At 46.0% G+C, this 20169-nt stretch overlaps 1 protein-coding gene across 1 annotated transcript in view; it reads right to left on the reverse strand.

The window, feature by feature from the left end:
- The window catches only part of LOC122926656 (sulfotransferase 2B1-like), a 118836-nt gene that overhangs the window by 27855 nt on the left and 70812 nt on the right, over nt 1-20169 (reverse strand). Inside the window, exons 3-4 of the mRNA XM_044278097.1 lie at nt 13823-14031; nt 1791-1917 (exon numbers count right to left, since the gene is read on the reverse strand). Of these exons, the coding sequence (XP_044134032.1) occupies nt 1791-1917; nt 13823-14031 (336 nt within the window). The remainder of the gene's footprint in view (nt 1-1790; nt 1918-13822; nt 14032-20169) is intronic.

Below are 20169 nucleotides of genomic sequence, written 5' to 3' on the forward strand. Positions count from 1 at the left end.
CACACACATGTTAAATGTCAGAAAAGTGGCTTTTTCTGAACAAGACTGGAGAAATGCTCCCTGGGACCAGCAGCAGTACACTGTCAATGAGGTTAGGATAAAAGTGGTATATGGTCGAAATAGCAGTGGCAGCAGTAGCAGCACAGCATGGAACGGACAAGGTAGTAGATGTACATGGGGTAGTAATAACGGCGAATGAGTAGAGGAAATGGTAGTGGAAATAGGGATATTGGAAGAGGCAGTAAGGTATTAGTAGCAGGAAAAATAGCAGCTGTGTGGTGGAGGCGGCAGCAATGGCATGATGGCAGCTGCAGCAGCTATACCGTATGGAACATGATGGCCGGTATGTGGATAGTGGCAATGGCATGATGGGTCACATTCAGTGGAGTGGGAAAATTCTCAATGATCCACGTCTAGTTCATTTATGCAGCCTCATGTGGGTATTTTTGTAATGTAGTAATTGCAAGGAGGAGAGGGAATGCTGTGACCCCTGGCTCCAAGGCATTGTGTCAGACTGAGAGGCAACCTCCATGTCATCCTGCTGTTACTGAGAGGAGGAGTGAGCCATGTAGTGCACAATCTCTTTTTGTCCTCATGGCTGGATGGATGGTGCTGCTACTACCCACATTCTGACTATAGAAGGACAAGGCATGGATCTTTTATTTTGCCCTCTTCCGTTTTTCCCGACTTTTTATTATGAGGCCTATAAATGAAATGTTAGAGGTTTGATACACAAAGATTATTAAGTAGTACTAGCAAACAGTGATGGCCAGTTCGCCGTGTTCGCCCGCGAACACATGCGAGCTGCCATCTTAACTCACAAGTCCGGCGATGCACAGGTAAGTCCTTACCTGTGCCTGTGCTGGTAGCTGGTCTGAAAAAAATGTGGTCACCAGAAGCAGGCAGTTCCGAGGACAGCCCGATGAAGGCTCCCGGTGACCGCATTTGTTTCAGACCGACTCGCGCACAGGCACAGGTAAGGACTTACCTGTGCATTGCCAGACTTGTGAGTTAAGTTGGCAGCCCGCATGTGTTCGTGGGCAAACACGGTGAACTGGCCATCACTGCTAGCAAACTTGCAAGGGTTTTTGTTCTGTAATTGAAAAACAGAGGTGCAACTAAATGCCCCGAATCCCTCCTCTTACACAAAAACACTGCACACTGGTATTGACAATTTACAATGGTAGTAATATAATTTTTGCAGTGAAACATTTTGAACTACATGCTCTGATGCAGCAATACCAGCCCTTCAATTAAACATGTGTAACAATGCAATGTTTTTAGTGATGTAAAACGTGTTTTGAATCAGACGCTGTGATGCAGCTGCCTTTAGTAAAACGATTATAATTTACTGATGTGAAATGCATTTGCTGCTCTATCCTATCTACCTATTATCTTGCAGCAATGTACAGTGTTCAGTAACACAGCTATGATAATAAGTCTATAGATGCCATATTATTATTGTGATAAAAATTTTAAAAAATGTTATGCAAGTTTTCTGGCACAAAAAAAGACTGAAATCTACGGAAGCACAGTCTGCTGGTGGATGTACCTAATATATGAAGAGGCTTGCATCTTGATTAGGTGCATCCTCTTGTAGAACGGGGGATATCATAGACTGAGGAATTCCGCCCATAGTGTATGCTTCAGTGGTTAATTTTAAAACTCCAGTATTCCAGGATTTTTTTTCATATGTATATTCAGATAAAAAGTAAAAAAATCAGTTTTTAATAATAATAATCTCTTTTAAATGACTTTTTATTATATACTGCATTAAGGAAATATGTCACCTTTCCCCTGAATAAAGTCTTCAATTAAATTCTGGAAATTTTCTGAAGGTTCATAGAGTTTGAGAATCTTGGTAAAATGGAACAAAGATACAATGATGTCTCTTGGATTTCGCATTGTGTAAATAATCTGGAAAAAAAACATAGTATTTATAATGTTGTGCCTCGTATACCACAATAGAGCATTGTTTTTATTATTTATAACAAACTAAAGGGAATCTGTCTCACTGAAAATTGATAGAGCTGGAGATGCTGAGCAAGAAAGAATTCAGTATAACTTGTAATTTATAAGTTTATATTTTTGCTTTTAAATTTAGATTCTTTGAAGTCAAGCAGGTGGTCCTGTCAGGGAAGGCTGTCAATCACTTATAGGACCGTCTCCTTGACTTTAAAGCCCAGAATGAGTAGGAATTTATATGAATGAAATCTTTTCCCACAAAACTATATATATACAGACGTGGACAAAATTGTTGGTACCCTTTGGTCAATGAAAGAAAAAGTCACAATGGTCACAGAAATAACTTTAATCTGACAAAAGTAATAATAAATTAAAATTCTATAAATGTTAACCAATGAAAGTCAGACATTGTTTTTCAACCATGCTTCAACAGAATTATGTAAAAAAATAAACTCATGAAACAGGCATGGACAAAAATGATGGTACCCCTAGAAAACACAGAACATAATGTGACCAAAGGGACATGTTAATTCAAGGTGTGTCCACTAATTAGCATCACAGGTGTCTACAACCTTGTAATCAGCCATTGGGCCTATATATATGGCTCCAGGTAATCACTGTGTTGTTTGGTGATATGGTGTGTACCACACTCGACATGGACCAGAGGAAGCAAAGGAAAGAGCTGTCTCAAGAGATCAGAAAGAAAATTATAGACAAGCATGTTAAAGGTAAAGGCTATAAGACCATCTCCAAGCAACTAGATGTTCCTGTGAGTACAGTTGCACATATTATTCATAAGTTTAAGATCCATGGGACTGTAGCCAACCTCCCTGGACGTGGCCGCAGGAGGAAAATTGATGACAAATCTAAGAGACGGATAATCCGAATGGTAACAAAAGAGCCTAGAAAGACTTCTAAAGAGATTCAAGGTGAACTTCATGCTCAAGGAACATCAGTGTCAGATCGCACCATCCGTCGTTGTTTGAGCCAAAGTGGACTACATGGGAGACGACCAAGGAGGACACCATTGTTGAAAACGAATCATAAAAAAGCAAGACTGGAATATGCCAAACTACATGTTGACAAGCCACAAAGCTTCTGGGAGAATGTCCTGTGGACAGATGAGACAAAAATCGAAGTTTTTGCCAAGGCACATCAGCTGTATGTTCACAGACGAAAAAATGAAGCATATCAAGAAAAGAACACTGTCCCTACTGTGAAACATGGAGGAGGCTCTGTTATGTTCTGGGGCTGCTTTGCTGCGTCTGGCACAGGGTGTCTTGAATCTGTGCAGGGTACAATGAAATCTCAAGACTATCAAGGAATTCTAGAGAGAAATGTACTAGCCAGTGTCAGAAAGCTTGGTCTCAGTCGCAGGTCATGGGTCTTGCAACAGGACAATGACCCAAAACACACCGCTAAAAACACCCAAGAATGGCTAAGAGGAAAAAATTGGACTATTCTAAAGTGGCCTTCTATGAGCCCTGACCTCAATCCTATTGAGCATCTTTGGAAGGAGCTGAAACATGCAGTCTGGAAAAGGCACCCTTCAAACCGGACACAACTGGAGCAGTTTGCTCATGAGGAGTGGGCCAAAATACCTGCTGAGAGGTGCAGATGTCTCATTGACAGTTACAGGAAGCGTTTGATTGCAGTGATTGCCTCAAAAGGTTGCGCAACAAAATATTAAGTTAGGGGTACCATCATTTTTGTCCATGCCTGTTTCATGAGTTTATTTTTTTACATAATTCTGTTGAAGCATGGTTGAAAAACAATGTCTGACTTTCATTGGTTAACATTTATAGAATTTTAATTTATTATTACTTTTGTCAGATTAAAGTTATTTCTGTGACCATTGTGACTTTTTCTTTCATTGACCAAAGGGTACCAACAATTTTGTCCACGTCTGTATGTCTGCTCAGCTCCTCCTACTCTATAACATTCTACCTGCAGATTAATTCAAATTTGCATATTTAAAAAATAAGAAGCTACAGTTTGGGAAAATGAATTCTAAAAACAATTCACAGTTTTTCCCAAATAAGTCTAAAAAGAAAGAAAAAAAATGCAAAAAACATTTAAAAATGTGTCATGTGAAACATCGCAAAAATTATTTTAGCAGTAATAGAAATCAAAAAGGTGCAACTGTTAAACCTTCGTGTTCATTATATCAAGGGCTAAATTATAAGGTCATTAAGGCATTTTCAGAGCGCTGTCCTCTGCAGTGAAGAAATGTGCTTGTTTATGAATAGGAGGTAGGATGACAGGGAAGGAAATATGAATTAAGAAGATCCTGTTACACTGCACTTCACTTTGTATTGACTTGTGTAATAGGCTGATGCAAATAAGCGCCAATCAACAATTTTTTTGCAGCCCCTTAAAATAGAGAAATGTTACAATGCAGCCCCCAGACCAATAAAAGTTGTTCACCCAATGTGTGTAACCTCAACTTCTAGGTAGTAATGCCAATGCTATACACAAGCATAGAGTGATAACTGCAGTTCTAAGGGGTGCACTCATGTAATCCTCTGCTTTGTCGCTGTGACTCAATAGATAAAATCAGAGAAATTTAGCTACAGAAAGCCTGTGTATGTAACCCTAGTCTAAAACGTGCACGTTGTCCACCTTTTATTAAGTGATCGATTATCCTCACGATAGGCTATCACTATCCGTGATGGCTAACCTCCGGTACTCCAGCTGAGGTAAAACTACGACTCCCTGCATGCTCCACTCATTTATATGGAGTTCTGAGAACAGCCAAGCAGGTGTACATCTTGGGAGTTGTCGTTTTACCACATTTGGTTAGCCATAACAGCACCATTTTGACTTTTATTCAACCAGCAAGTAATTTTTTGACGGGAAATGACATTAGGTGTCTCCCAAAAGATAATAAGACAATGTACAAGAGGCATTATTGTGGAAAAAAAACATTTCTCAGCTTTTATTTACATTTGAGCAAAAAGTGTGTCCAGTCCAAAATCATTCACACCCTTCTCAATAATCAATAGAAAAGCCTTTATTGGCTATTACAGCAATCAAATGCTTCCTATAATTGCAGACCAGCTTTTTGCATGTCTCCACAGGTATTTTTCGTCGTATTATCTTTTGGGAGACACCCATGTCATTTCCCGTCAAAAAATTACTTGCTGGTTGAATAAAAGTAACTTTAAGTCAAAATTTGACAGGAGTATGAATAATTATGGGCAGCACTGTAGCTCTGGTGCTGGATGCTACTTTGTAGTAAAATAAGCTGGTCACTACAACACTGCTCAGCTTGTAACTGCAGCACTGCTCCCATTGTGCTCGCACTTAGCTTTTAACTGCAGCACTGCTCCCATTGTGCTCGCACTCAGCTTGTAACTGCAGCACTGCTCCCATTGTGCTCGCACTTAGCTTTTAACTGCAGCACTGCTCCCATTGTGCTCGCACTTAACTTGTAACTGCAGCACTGCTCCCATTGTGCTCGCACTTAGCTTGTAACTGCAGCACTGCTCCCATTGTGCTCGCACTTAGCTTGTAACTGCAGCACTGCTCCCACTGTAGTAAATGGGATCAACGCTGCACTGACAAGATCAGTCCACTACAAAGTAGACTGAACTGTCTGCTTCTGGCTCCAGATACTTTGCTAAACAGCTGATTGGACCTCAGCCGATCCTTTATGTTGGCCAATCCTAAAGATAGACCATTACTTATTAAAAGGTAGACAACCCATTATGAATTATTTCTATCATCTGTCTAAAACCTGTTTCCAATGGCTGATCCTCATCAAACTTGCTTCATTTCCATGTGAATCTAATTACAATTAGCTAGTATGAATGATAATTGATAAGTCTAGTGTTTATTGTATTTCTTGATTAATAATCAGAGAGTAAAGGACCCTTTAGAATGTTCAGCATTCATATACTCCCGGATTTCAGTGGCTGTCCCATGGTCCCGGAATGGCTGAAGTATGTCCCACTCTCAACTGTCTCTGTGTCCATAGGACGCAGAGACAGTTGATTTACCATTCAGCTGCCGGTGTACCCAGCAACAGCACAATATCTGTCACACATTGCATTGCTGGACTGTGTAGGAGGAGCAGCGCAGGCCATAAATCAGCCAGTGGTCCTTCTACACAGAAGTGTGATGTGTAACAGTATCCTGCTGCTGCTGTGAGGAGCTATGAGCATCGGAGGAACTAGGTGAGTATTTGCTGGTTCGGTTTTCTCTGAAGAGGGCACAAATCTGGCCATAACTATTGTGAAGGGGCACATCTGGGCATAGCAACTGTGAAGGGGGCAAATCTGGGTATAGCCACTGTTTAGGGGGCATATCTAGGCATAGTTACTGTGAAGGAGGCATATCTGGGCATAGCTACTGTGAAAGGGGCATATCTGGGCATAGCTACTGTGAAGAGGGCACATTTGGATATAGCTACTATGAAGGGGGCATATTAGCATAGCTACTGTGATCAGGCCACATTTGGGCATAGCTACTGTGAAAGGGCCATATCTGGGCATAACTGTTGTGAAGAGGGCACATCTGGTCATAGCTTCTGTGAAGGGGGCACAATGTGGGCATAACTACTTTGAGGGGGCACATATCTGGCTATAACTACTGTGAGGGGGCACATTTGGAGGCATAACTATCGTGAAGAGGGCATCATTGAGGCATAGCAACTAGTGATGAGCGGCAGGGGCTATATTCGAATTTGTGATATTTCATGAATATTTTGTAGAATATTTGTCATATATTCGCAAATTTCGAGAATTCGAGATTATTTTGTTGAATGCGAAAATCGGCAATGTAAAAATCGCGTAATGTGAATTCGTAACTAGTGTTGAGCGAACTTTTGTTTTAAGTTCGGCGTCTAAAGTTCGGGTTTGGGTTATCGAAGAATCACGTTATGGATTCCGCTACCAGGGACATGGTCCATGGTAGCAGAATCCTTAACGCGATTTTTCGATAACCCGAACTTTAGACGCCGAACTTAAAACAAATGTTCGCTCAACACTATTCATAACGTGAAATACAGGTGTGAGTCACTTTGGCTACATTTTTCAAGCTGCTAGAAGTTTCATGAGTTTTTCCTGAGACTGGAGAAAATGGTTGGCACGGCAGAACATTACAATAGCTTTTTTTTAATAGCAGATAGAGTTAAGTGTTTCAATATATTCACGATTGTGCTAATCGGCAGTGATTAGAATATTTTTTCACACTACGTGCAACTTCACAATTTAGCAGGTCTGACTACAGATTACTGATTGGTGCACTAAGTATTGTTTTGAACTTGACATTGGTCCACAAGCAAGAAGCAGAGAGGAATCATGTGTTCAGATGGGAAAAAAAATGCTGAATATTTGATATAACAAATATCTAGCACTATATTCTAAATATTCTCGAAGTGGCGATATTCGCGATAAAAATTCGCTATTCTAATATTTGTGCTCAACACTAATAGCAACTGTGAACGGGGTACATCTGGGCATAGCAACTGTGAAGGGAGCACATATCTTTTGTGAAGGGGCCATAACTACTGTGAAATGGGCACAATGTGAAAGGTGCATAATGTGGGCATGACTACTGTGAGGGGCACAATGTGGGCATGACTACTGTGAGGGGCACAATGTGGGAATAACTACTGTGAGGGGCACAGTCTGGGCATTACTACTGTGAGAGGCACAATGTTGGCATAACTACTGTGAAGAGCACAAAATGTGGGCATAACTACTGTTACGGGGCATGTTTCTGGCTATAACTACTGTGAGAGGGGACATACAGTATCTTGGCATAGCTATTGTAAAGGGACACATCTGGGCATAGCATCTGTGGAGGGGCATATCTGGGCATAGTTACTGTGAAGGGGGCATATCTGGGCATAGTTACTGTGAAGGGGGCATATCTGGCCATAGCTATTATGAAGGGGGTATATCGGCATAACTATTGTGAAGAGGGAACATTTGGGCATAGCTATTGTGAAATAGGCATATCTGGGCATAATTGCTGTGAAGAGGGCACATGTTAGTATTACTATTGTGAATAAGGGGGCGTGGCAGCAGGAGTCGCAGCGAGAGGCCTGAGTTCCCGGTGTCATCTAGTGGTCATGTCTTAACCAACAACCCAGCGGTTCTTGATTGGTTAACTCGGTAATCCACTTCATCCCAAGTGACACCCCCGGCCAATAGTGGGTTTGTCAGACACAACCATTAGTTGACATGGCCCGGGAGCAGGCTCTGTGCCCTCACCTGTCTTCAACCTGTCTCTGTCCTTTGCTGTTCCCTCAGCTACATAAGTATTATATGCTGTGGGCTCAGCTCCACTATACAGCAAGGACGAGCTACTAGAGGACAGTCAGCAGCTACTGCCTAGCCAAGATCTGGAGGAGACATCCGCCGCTTCCTCCACTAGGCGGGCAACTAGTGATGAGGAGAGTGGCATGGGAGGTGGTGTTGCAAGCGGTCAGGCTCCTGACCCACAGACTGTTGAGGAGGATATCAGTGAAGTGCAGACACTATTCGATGATGATGAAGTCGATCGCACTTGGGAGCCGGGGGAAGAAGAGGCTTTGTCATCATCAGAAGAAGAGGGTGGCAGCTTGCCTGTGAGGCAGCGGCTGAGACAGCGAGTCGCTAGCATGGGCGGGAGTCAGCAGGGTGGTGGCATTGGGAGGTCGGGAGCCAAACATGCATGAGGTAGACCACCCGCTTTCCAGCAGCCTACCTACCCGGAATGGAGTGGTGCGCGGGTTCACGGAAGCAGCAGCAATAGCAGTCATATAGTGCGTAGTGTTAGAGGTAAAATCAGCTACTCGGTGGTGTGGCAGTTTTTCGTGAACCCGCCAGAGGAAGTCAACATGGCCATATGTAGAATATGTGGGCAGAAGGTGAAGCTTGGCCAGGGTTCCATCGTCACCATAAAGTGGCCTGGGAGAACCGTGGCTTCGCTGTGGTGGTCCAGCCTGCCACAGCAACCGATACATGACCCAGTGGCGCACCGCACCCGATTTCAGGCAGTCAAGGCTCCACTTCCTTAGCTGAAGGGAGCTGTCTGTCATTCCAATCGTCTGCTGTTCCTGATGCTCCTGCTCCTGCTACTCCTCGTCAGTCATTCCGTCAGCAATCGATCACCAGAGCGATTGCTAAGAGACAACAGTATGTGTGCACACATCCAACAGCGCAGAAGTTGAACGTGCTCCTGTCCAAGTTGCTGGTGCTGCAAGTCCCCCCCTTTTCAAGTGGTGGACTCTGCACCTTTCAGAGAACTGATGGCTTGTGCCGAGCCGAGGTGGAGAGTCCCAAGCCATCGAGTCCCAAGTCATTGAGGTGGAGAGTCAAAAGCTAGTACCAGCCCTGCACAAATATGTAGAACAGAAGGTGGGTCAGTCCTTGAGCCTGTCGGTGTCTGCCAAAGTGCACGGCAGCGCCGACGTGTCGAGCTGTAACTTTGGTCAGGGACAATACATGTCCTTTATGGCCCACTGGGTCAATGTGGTTCCTGTCAGCCACATTAGCAACTTGGACAGGTCACGCCACTTCCGCCTCCATATTCCCACGCCGTTGGTTCTGCGACAATGTCCGCCTCCTCATCCTCCACCATGTCCTCAGCTTCCACTGCAGGGACAAGTCACAGTGCCCCTCCAGCATACCACATGTGCAGGGCACGGAATTGTCATGCTGTTCTGCACCTGATTTGCCTTGGCAAATGGAGTCACACAAGGGAGGAACTGCTCCATGTGATTCATCAAGAAATTGAATCATGGCTTTCTCTGTAACAACTAAAAATCTTAACCATGGTGACCAACAACGGTAAGAACATGGTGTCGGCGCTGCGTCAAGGAAGGCTGAGACATGCGCCCTGCATGGCACACGTGTTTAATCTGGTTGTCAAGTGGTTCCTAAATTATTTCACCCATCTGCAAGACATCCTAAAAATGGCCAGGAAACTTTGCATGCACTTCACTCGTACACCACAAAGCACGCCCTCCTTCAGCTGCAGTGACAGAAGGGCATTCCCCAACATAGGCTGTTTTGCAACATTTCCACCCGTTGGAATTCCACCCTCCATATGTTGGACCGACTATACGAACAGAGAAAGGCAATCAACTATTTCTTGATGATGCAAGCAGATAGAAGTACTCCCCTGTGTAACTTCGATGTCAGCAGCTGGCAGCTCATGCGTGACACCTGCCATTTGCTCAGGCCTTTTGAGGAAGCCACATTTGCCATTTGGGAAGAATGACGTCATTCCACTGCTTCATGTCCTGGAACAGATGGTGGTAACAATGGCTGGTCAGGGCACTGGAGATGTGGCACCTAGATCTCACGGCCACATGAGCCATGTGGGGGCAGAGGACCCAGACACACCGTGGCAGTATGCAGTGGAGATGGAGGCAGGGAGTACCTCTGAGTCACTTGCACAAATGGCCCTCTGCAAGCTTACTTCCATCCTCTCACAGGTCTGACCAGGGGAGCCCTCTGCGCTCACGTTCCACTGCCATGGCTGCTGGGGAGGGGTGGGGTGGCAGGAGCAGCCTGAGTCTACAGTCACTGATGAGTATCTTTCTTCACCCACAAAGTGAAGAAACTACTCACCAGCAGCAGCAGGTAGACCTGGAGCAGGACCTGAACCAGGAGGTGGTGGCATACAAGGACAGCACCCTGCTAACCTACATTGAAGATCCGCTGGACTACTGGGCAGCCAAACTGGATTTGTGGCCGCAACTAGCAGAGTTTGCCCTGGAAAAGATGGCCTGCCCAGCCAGTAGTGTGGCATCAGAGCGGTTGTTTAGTGCAGGGGGGCCATAGTTACCTCAAGGAGAACTCGTCTGTTCACCCAAAATTTGGATAGACTGACCTTTGTCTAGATGAATCACGCGAGGATCAGCCAGGATTTCCACCCATCAATGCCTGATGCATTTGATTGGATCATCCATGCCGCCTCACCCAAACCTTGAAAAAAGAGACCAGTTTTTTCTGGCTACCTGCCTCAGCTACTACTCTGATGCTGACAACCGCCTAATGCCATACATCTAATGCTAAGTGCTCCTTTTTTCACCCACCTTCGTCAGCGGGTACTAGTATTGCCACCCACTGCCCCACTCTGTCATCGGGTCACTTTGTGGTCTCTTGATGGTGCTGCTTCCATATCTACACTATGTCACCTTGCCACTCTGTGGCCTCCTCCTGATGCTGCTGCTGCCGCCAACTCCAGACTCGGTCATTGTGCCCCTTCGTGACCTCATACTGCTGCCACCTATAGACTCTGTTAATTTTCCACTATGTGGCCTTCTCCTGATGCTGCCAACTCCATACTCTGTCATTGTGCCACTCGGTGGCCTTCTTCTGGTGCTGCTCCTGCTGCCACCACCTCCAGTCTCGGTCATTGTGCCACTCGGTGGCCTCCTCATACTGCTGCCAACTCCATTCTCTGTTATTGTGCCACTCGGTGGCCTTCTCCTGATACTGCTGCTGCCGCTACCTCCAAACTCGGTCATTGTGCCACTTGGTGGCCTCCTCATACTGCTGCCAACTCCAGACTTGGTCATTCTGCCACTCTGTGGCCTCCTCATACTGCTGCCAACTCCAGACTTGGTCATTTTGCCACTCAATGGCCTTCTCCTGATGCTGCCAACTACATACTCTGTCATTGTGCCTCTCGGTGGCCTTCTTCTGATGCTGCTGCTGCTGCCGCCACCTGCAGACTAAGTCATTGTGCCACTCTGTGGCCTCCTCATACTGCTGCCAACTCCAGACTTGGTCATTGTGCCACTCTGTGGCTTCCGCACACTGCTGCCAACTCCATACTCGGTCATTGTGCCACTCCATGGCCTTCTCCTGATGCTGCCAACTACATACTCTGTCATTGTGCCTCTCGGTGGCCTTCTTCTGATGCTGCTGCTGCTTCCACCTGCAGACTAAGTCATTGTGCCACTCGGTGGCCTCCTCATACTGCTGACAACTCCAGACTTGGTCATTGTGCCATTCTGTGGCTTCCTCATACTGCTGACAACTCCAGACTCGGTCATTGTGCCACTCGGTGGCCTTCTTCTGCTGCTGCTGCTGCCACCTCCAGACTCAGGCATTGTGCCACCCGGTGGCCTCCTCATACTGCTGCCAACTCCAGACTCAGTCATTGTGCCACTCGGTGGCTTTCTCCTGATGCTGCCAACTCCATACTCTGTTATTGTGCTACTCGGTGGCCTCCTCATACTGCCGTCAACTCCAGACTCAGTCATTGTGCCACTCGGTGGCCTTCTCCTGATGCTGTCAACTCCATACTCTGTTATTGTGCTACTCGGTGGCCTCCTCATACTGCCGCCAACTCCAGACTCGGTCATTGTGCCACTCGGTGGGCTTTTCCTGATGCTGCCAACTCCATACTCTGTCTTTGTGCCACTTGGTGGCCTTTTCCTGATGATGCTGCTGCTGCTGCCCCCACCTGCAGACTTGGTAATTGTGCCTCTCTGTGGCCTCCTCATACTGCTGCCAACTCCAGACCCGGTCATTGTGCCACTCAGTGGCCTTCTCCTGATGCTGCTGCCACCTCCAGACTTGGTCATTGTTCCACTTTGTGGCCTCCTCATACTGCCGACAACTCCAGACTCGGTGGTCTTCTCCTGATGCTGCCACCTCCATACTTGGTCATTGTGCCACTCGGTGGCCCCCTCATACTTCTGCCACCTCCAGACTCTGTCATTGTGCCACTCGGTGGCCTTATCCTGATGCTGCCACCTCCATACTTGGTCATTGTGCCACTCGGTGGCCTTCTCCTGATGCTCCTGCTGCCACCTCTACACTTGGTAATTGTGCCACTCGGTGGCCCCCTCATACTGCTGCCACCTCCAGTTCCTGTCATTGGGCCACTCTGTGGTCTCTTCATGCTGCTTCCACCTCACCACTATGTCATAGGTCCACTCTGTGGACTTCTCATGCTGTTCCCACCCTCCCCATTTCATGACTGGTCCGCTATTTTGGCTTTTGGCCTGGCTAACATCATCATTTATTTGACCTTTCTTCTGATCTGTCAGAAGGAAGGAAAAATGAGAAGCACAAAGGATCCTGTCTGTGTAGCAGCTGTAAGGCCTATATGGTCCTATTAGAATTGGCTTATGATTTGGTAGCCAAAAGCAGGAGTGGGTACAAAACACAGAAGACATGCAAATATTCCATTCACGTGTCATCTCTGTCTTAGATGCACTCCTGTTTTTTTTGGCATTAGCAATACTGATGTATTATTGAGCAAATGCTGACCGAGTGAAGGCGTATGCTCCACAGACAGGATCTGTTTTTTGTGGGTTATTGTTCTGATGGATCAGAGGAAGGGCAAATAAATCAGTGACGTTAACACAAACTTATTGCTGACACCCTCTCCACTCTGTCAGGGGGCCTCTACTTGTATAAACGTTTAATAGAACAGGTTCTGCAGACATCTATGTGGAATCAGCTGATGAGGGTGTGAAAGGACTGCGCTTCTTCTTGACACTGACATCGACCTGTAAGGCTGGGTTGATACTTAAGTTATTTGGTCAGTTTTGGCCCCATGACTGCCCAAATAAGTGAAGTATGCAGTGATTCTAAGAGCGACCCCTGTCACCTGTATGTCATACTGACTCACAGTATTATTTCGCTACCACAGCAGACTCCCTATGCGTCTTACTGCAAGGCACAGTGTTCTACACCACTATAAAGACTCTCTGCAGCCCAGAAATAGCAGTTTTTTAACGCAATTCCCTGCAAATAAATTCAGATTAAAGCGAATCTTTTTGAAAAATTCGGCAAACCGACCAAATCTATTTATTTATTTTATTCGCTCATCTCTAGTATTAACCTAAACACAAAATTTACAGATCTAGTCTCACAAAGCAGTGTCATGTTTTACTTACTTTTGCCTTAGATTTGAAAAAAGATTTAGCAAAAATGTGGTGTGGTAGATGGGAAGATAATATTCTTGGAAATTCCAACTTTTTGATTTGTGCTTGAGAGACAACTGTTTCGTACCACGGTGATCTCTCATAGATAGGTACACTATTACTTTTTTCAATATCTCCTTTGTTTTTAATTAAATTCAGGATTTGAACCATCCAATTACTACCTGCAAGAGTTAATACATAAAACATTTTATAAATGTGTACATTTATAATTATAATTTATAATTTCAGGATGAACCTAAAATGCACTCTAACCCTTACAGGTGAATTTAATGTCACCTTCTCTAAACTTTTGAATGCACATGTCCAACTGTTCAATGCTTCAGTACTTTATGCACAACTTGCTGTTCTCTGACAAGGAGCATAACGGCAAAATTCACAACAGATGTTTGATCCAATACATCTCCTGGTTCAATTAGAATTGGTATTTAAACACTCCTTATCATAATGCTGTTCACATTTTGACATCATGAGACCAAGACAACACCTAACCTTGATAGGGTGATAAACAGTACCTCGCCATTACAAGGCTTCAAGCAGGATGTTCTCAGATGGAAGTGGCCACTGAGCTTAGACTGTCACAGAGTGTCATCAGCAGGTTGCAACAGAGATACAGAGAGACTGGAAGAGTTACAGAAATACATAGAAGTGGACATTCTTTGGCTACATCCCACACAGATGACCTCTTCATTGTGAACAATGCCCTGTGGAATCGGATGATGAATGCCATACAACTCCAGGCACATTTAAGGGAGGTAAGAGACACCCAAGTGTCATATCAGACCATTCAAAACCATTTACATCTGCATGGTCTGCATGCTAGACGACTTGCAAGGGTACCTTATCACAGACGTCATCGTCTTGCATGGGCCAGGGAGCATCTTTGCTGGACTAAGGACCAGTGGGCCTCAGTGCTTTTCACTGATGAAAGTCGATTCACGCTGAGCAGAAATTATGGCTGCAAATGATGTTGGAGATGTCAAGAAAAGCGCTATGCATCAGCCACTACTGTCACCAGATGAGCCTCTGTTGGTGTTACAGTGTGGGCAGGTGTGTCTAGTCAATACAGAACTGCCCTACACTTTGTGAATGGTACAGTGCTAAACCCATATTACTTGAATAACATAATTAACCCAGTCATTGTTCTTCTGCATGAACAACACAGGCCTAATGGACGACAATACACCATCTCATTGAGGTCGCATCATTAGGGAACGGCTGCTGGGGACAGGGGTACCTCAAATGGCAGAGGCGTTGCTAGGTTAAAACATTCGGGACCTGGGCCCCTGATATTTTGTCCCAGGCTGTGAATGTCCTGCCTGCCTGCTAGATACAACTGTATTGCCACCCACAGGATCTAATGCGGTGGAAGAGCTGAAGGACCTGTGATGACATCACAGGTCATGTGACCAGTAAAACAGTCAGTGGTTGAGAAGGACCTGCAATGATGTCACCATCATGTAACCAGTGCAAGAGGAGAAGAAGCTGTGGTGATGTCTGCTACATCAGGAAAGGTAAGTGAAGGGAGAGGCAGAACAATGCTGGGAGTTGTGGTTATTTAACTGGAACTGTATGTTAGGGCTGAAGGGAGGGATGTTATTTACATAGGACTGTATGTTGAAGGGGGCTGGGGCAGGGTGATGTTATTCACATGGTACTGTATGTTGAAGGCGGCTGTGGTAGGGGATTATGTTATTTACATGGAACTGTATGTTGGAGGGGCCTGGGGCAGGGGGATTTTATTTAGATGGGACTGTATGTTGATGACGGCTGTGGGAGGGAGTGATTTTATTTACATGGGACTGAATGTTACAGGGGTCTGAGGGAGGGAGTGATGTTATTTACATGGGACTGAATGTTCAGGGGGCGATGTTATTTACGTGGGTCTGTATGATGAAGGTGACTGGTGGGGGAATGATGTTATTTACATGGGACTGAATGTTGAGAGGGTGATGTTTACATGGGAATGCATGTTGGAGGTGTCTGGGGAGGGGGTGATATTATTTACTTGGGACTGTATGTTGAAGGCAGATGGGGAGGAGGTGATGTTATTTACATGGGACTGTATTTTGGAGGGGGCTGTAGCTAGAGATGAATGTTATTTAGTTATATTTATATTGGAGGGGGCTGGAGAGATGGTGTAATATTATTTACATGGGACTGTGTGGTGGAGGGAGGAAAATAGTGTTATTTACATGGGACTGTATGTTGAGGGGTGAAGGGAGGGGAGTGATGTTATTTACATAGGACTGTATTTTGGAGGGGGCAGGAGAGATAGTGTGATGTTATTTACATGGGACTGTATGGTGGAGGCAGGAATATAACAACAGGGGCATTGCAAATCCAGGGGACATTATAGGCATTCTTATTACTACTGAGGGCTCTAAAGGAGGAACTTATAGATCTGCCTTATTTCTACTAAGAGTACTATGGGGGGCCTTATTACTACTAAGGGGTCTGTAGAAAGTTTCATTACCACTGGGGGAACAATAGGGGGCCTTATTTGTACTGGGGGCTCTGTGAGGGTATTATTAATACTGCAGGGCTCTTCTACTAATGGGGGCACTCTTGGGGAGCATTATCACGGATAGGGGCACTGTAGGGGGCAGTATTACTATAGGGGCACTAATTTTTCTTCAGGATAGTATCTGGGGGTATTGGGGGGCACAACGAGCAGCAGGCTAACACTGTTGGGACTACAGGTTGGGGGATGATAATAGAAATGTGAGAAAGCTAAGATGTCTGTGTGTCACACTCTGCAGAGACGAGGCGGCTGAGAGAAGTTGTACGGACCGAATGGAGAAGATGATGACAGAGAAGATCTACATCCAAGCAGACGTCACCTGGGAGGCCCTGGATGTGATAGATATGTGCTGCTGTATAGCAAGTACAGCAAAATGCGGTGTGTGGGGGGAGGGGGGACGACCTAGAGAACTGGGCCATATTCATTGGGGCTTGGGCCCCGGATCTTTTGAGACTCTAGCAACGCCCCTGTCAAATGGAGTGGCCTTCACTTTCTCCAGACCTGAATCCCACTGAAAACCTATGGGATCAGCTGAGTCGCCGTGTAGAGGCTCATAACTCTGTACCCTAGAACCTCAATGACCTGAGGGCCGCCCTTCAAGAAGAGTGGGATGACATGCCTCAGCAAGGTCGGCATACAAGGTTCGGGTTATTTAAGAATTCCGTTATGGTTTCCGCTACCATAGACCATAACTTCCATGGTCCATGGTAGTGGAATCCATAATGGAATTCTTAGATAACCCGAACCTTGTACGCCGAAATTGAAAAACAAGGTTCGCTCAAAGCTAACATTGACATTTTTGTGGAGGTATACCCACCACCGTTGTTAGCTTTTGTTTCAATAAATAGTTTGAGATGAGGAAATCACCATTGTATGCTTCTACTTAAATGCCCTACTTTCATGATACAAAATCACTGTAGTGTGGACGTTTTACGTTTTCCATAAATTTCACCCAAAAGCCAAATATCCCTAACTTTTAGTGTATATATTTCTGTAAAGGGTCATGGAGCTTTCAAAAAACTTTTGAAATGCCATAGTGACATATCAAAGATTTAGATTTGCAGGGATCTGAGTAATGAGACCCCCACCGATAACTAGAATGATGAGATATAAGTGCTAAAGTAGCACACTCTCTCTCCTCACTGCAGGAGTCATGGTCAATAGAAAGTTTATGAGCGCATCTAGGGCCGATGCAAGGATTTTTGCTGCCCTAGGCAAGATAAAAATTGCTGCCCCCCCCCCCCCCATCAGATGATCTGCCCATATCATGACATCACATATGTTCCACCCGTTTCTCAGCATTTAAATTAAAAGAAAGTTATATGTTGCAATAAAGCCCCCTATTACAATGGTGGAGAATAACTACCATAACTTAAGCCATAGCTAAAGAAACAAGCCTGGGGCAAAAAACAATAAGGCCCCCCCCCCCCCCCCATGACACTTGATGACTTTCACAGAAGAAACTGTATATTGTGGGCACAGTGTTTGCTATATGTGTATAACATAAACATATTTCATATGAAAATTTACAGTTACTTGCCTTGACCGTTGGGGATCTCGGACATCACTTCAACACTTTGGCTGGGGGGCTCAGTGGAGCTGATGTGTTTTATCCTAATGAGAAAGATTTCATAATAAGGATTTGGAGAAGGGGCAGAGGGATAGCAGAGCAGGGAGAGGCTGGTGCTGCTACTAGGGGGTCATACCATGGGGGAGTAATAAAGCCCACCATAATGCCCCCCCCAGTAGAAATAATTCTCCTTATAATGTGACAGTGCACAAAATACCCCCTTGTAATGCCCCCAGTTGAGCTAATGTCCCCATAGTGCCCCCATAATGTGCCAGTATAAAATAGCCCTATATAGTGCCCCCAGTAAATGCTCCCATAGTGCTCCTCTCCCCCCTCCCTCCTAGTGCCCCCCATAATGTACCAGTATAAAATGCCCCATATATAGTGCCCCAGTAGATGCCCTCAGTGTCCCCCATAATTTGTAAGCATAAAATACCCCTTCTCAGTGTCCCCGTAGATGACCCCATAGTACTCCTCTCCCACCTTCCCCATAGTACCCACCATAATGTGTCCCAGTATAAAATGCCCCTATACAGAGCCCCCATATAAAATAGCCATTCTTTGTGGCCTCAGTAGATGCCCCTATAGTGCCCACCAATAATATGCCAGTAATAAGTGCCCCCAATGTGCCAGTAATAAGTACCCCATAGATGTCCCCCAATAATGTGCCAGTAAAATGTGCCCTCATAGATGCCCCAAATCATGTGCCAGTAATAAGAGCCCCCCATCATCATGTGCCAGTAGCCAGAGCACCCCCATATCATGTACCAGTAGCCAGAGCCCCCCCTATATCATGTGCCAGTAGCCAGAGCCCCCCTATATCATGTGCCAGTAGCCAGAGCCCCCCCTATATAATGTGCCAGTAGCCAGAACCCCCCTACATCATGTGCCAGTAGCCAGAGCCCCCCTATATCATGTGCCAGTAGCCAGAGCCCCCCGTATCTCATGTGCCAGTAGCCAGAGACCCCCCTATCATGTCCTAGTAGCCTGAGCCCCCCATCAACATGTTCCAGTAGCCATAGGCCCCCTATCATGTGCCAGTAGCCATAGGGCCCCCCTATCATGTGCCAGTAGCTATAGGGCCCCCCTATCATGTGCCAGTAACCATAGGCCCCCCCGCTATCATGTGCCAGTAGCCATAGGCCCCCCTATCATGTGCCAGTAGCCATAGGGCCCCCCTTATCATGTGCCAGAAGCCATAGGGCCCCCTTATCATGTGCCAGTACCCATAGGGCCCCTATAGTGCCCACCAATAATATGCCAGTAATAAGTGCCCCCAATGTGCCAGTAATAAGTACCCCATAGATGTCCCCCAATAATGTGCCAGTAAAATGTGCCCTCATAGATGCCCCAAATCATGTGCCAGTAATAAGAGCCCCCCATCATCATGTGCCAGTAGCCAGAGCACCCCCATATCATGTACCAGTAGCCAGAGCCCCCCCTATATCATGTGCCAGTAGCCAGAGCCCCCCTATATCATGTGCCAGTAGCCAGAGCCCCCCCTATATAATGTGCCAGTAGCCAGAACCCCCCTACATCATGTGCCAGTAGCCAGAGCCCCCCTATATCATGTGCCAGTAGCCAGAGCCCCCCGTATCTCATGTGCCAGTAGCCAGAGACCCCCCTATCATGTCCTAGTAGCCTGAGCCCCCCATCAACATGTTCCAGTAGCCATAGGCCCCCTATCATGTGCCAGTAGCCATAGGGCCCCCCTATCATGTGCCAGTAGCTATAGGGCCCCCCTATCATGTGCCAGTAACCATAGGCCCCCCCGCTATCATGTGCCAGTAGCCATAGGCCCCCCTATCATGTGCCAGTAGCCATAGGGCCCCCCTTATCATGTGCCAGAAGCCATAGGGCCCCCTTATCATGTGCCAGTACCCATAGGGCCCCCCTTATCATGTGCCAGTAGCCATAGGGCCCCCCATCATGTGCCAGTAGCCATAGGGCCCCCCATCATGTGCCAGTAGCCATAGGGTCCCTCTATCACGTGCCAGTAGCCATAGGGCCCCCCTATCATGTCCCAGTAGCCATAGGGCCCCCCCATCCCTATCATGTCCCAGTAGCCATAGGCCCCCCGATCATGTGCCAGTAGCCAGAGCCCCCCATCATGTGCCAGCCCAGTAGCCACCAGTATTGACAAAAAACAAAACAAAATATACGTATACGCATACTTACCTCCATGTCAGCGATGCAGGCCTGTTCCGG

The sequence above is a fragment of the Bufo gargarizans genome, chromosome 2 (assembly GCF_014858855.1).
Source record: "Bufo gargarizans isolate SCDJY-AF-19 chromosome 2, ASM1485885v1, whole genome shotgun sequence".
Classification (NCBI taxonomy): Eukaryota; Metazoa; Chordata; class Amphibia; order Anura; family Bufonidae; genus Bufo; species Bufo gargarizans.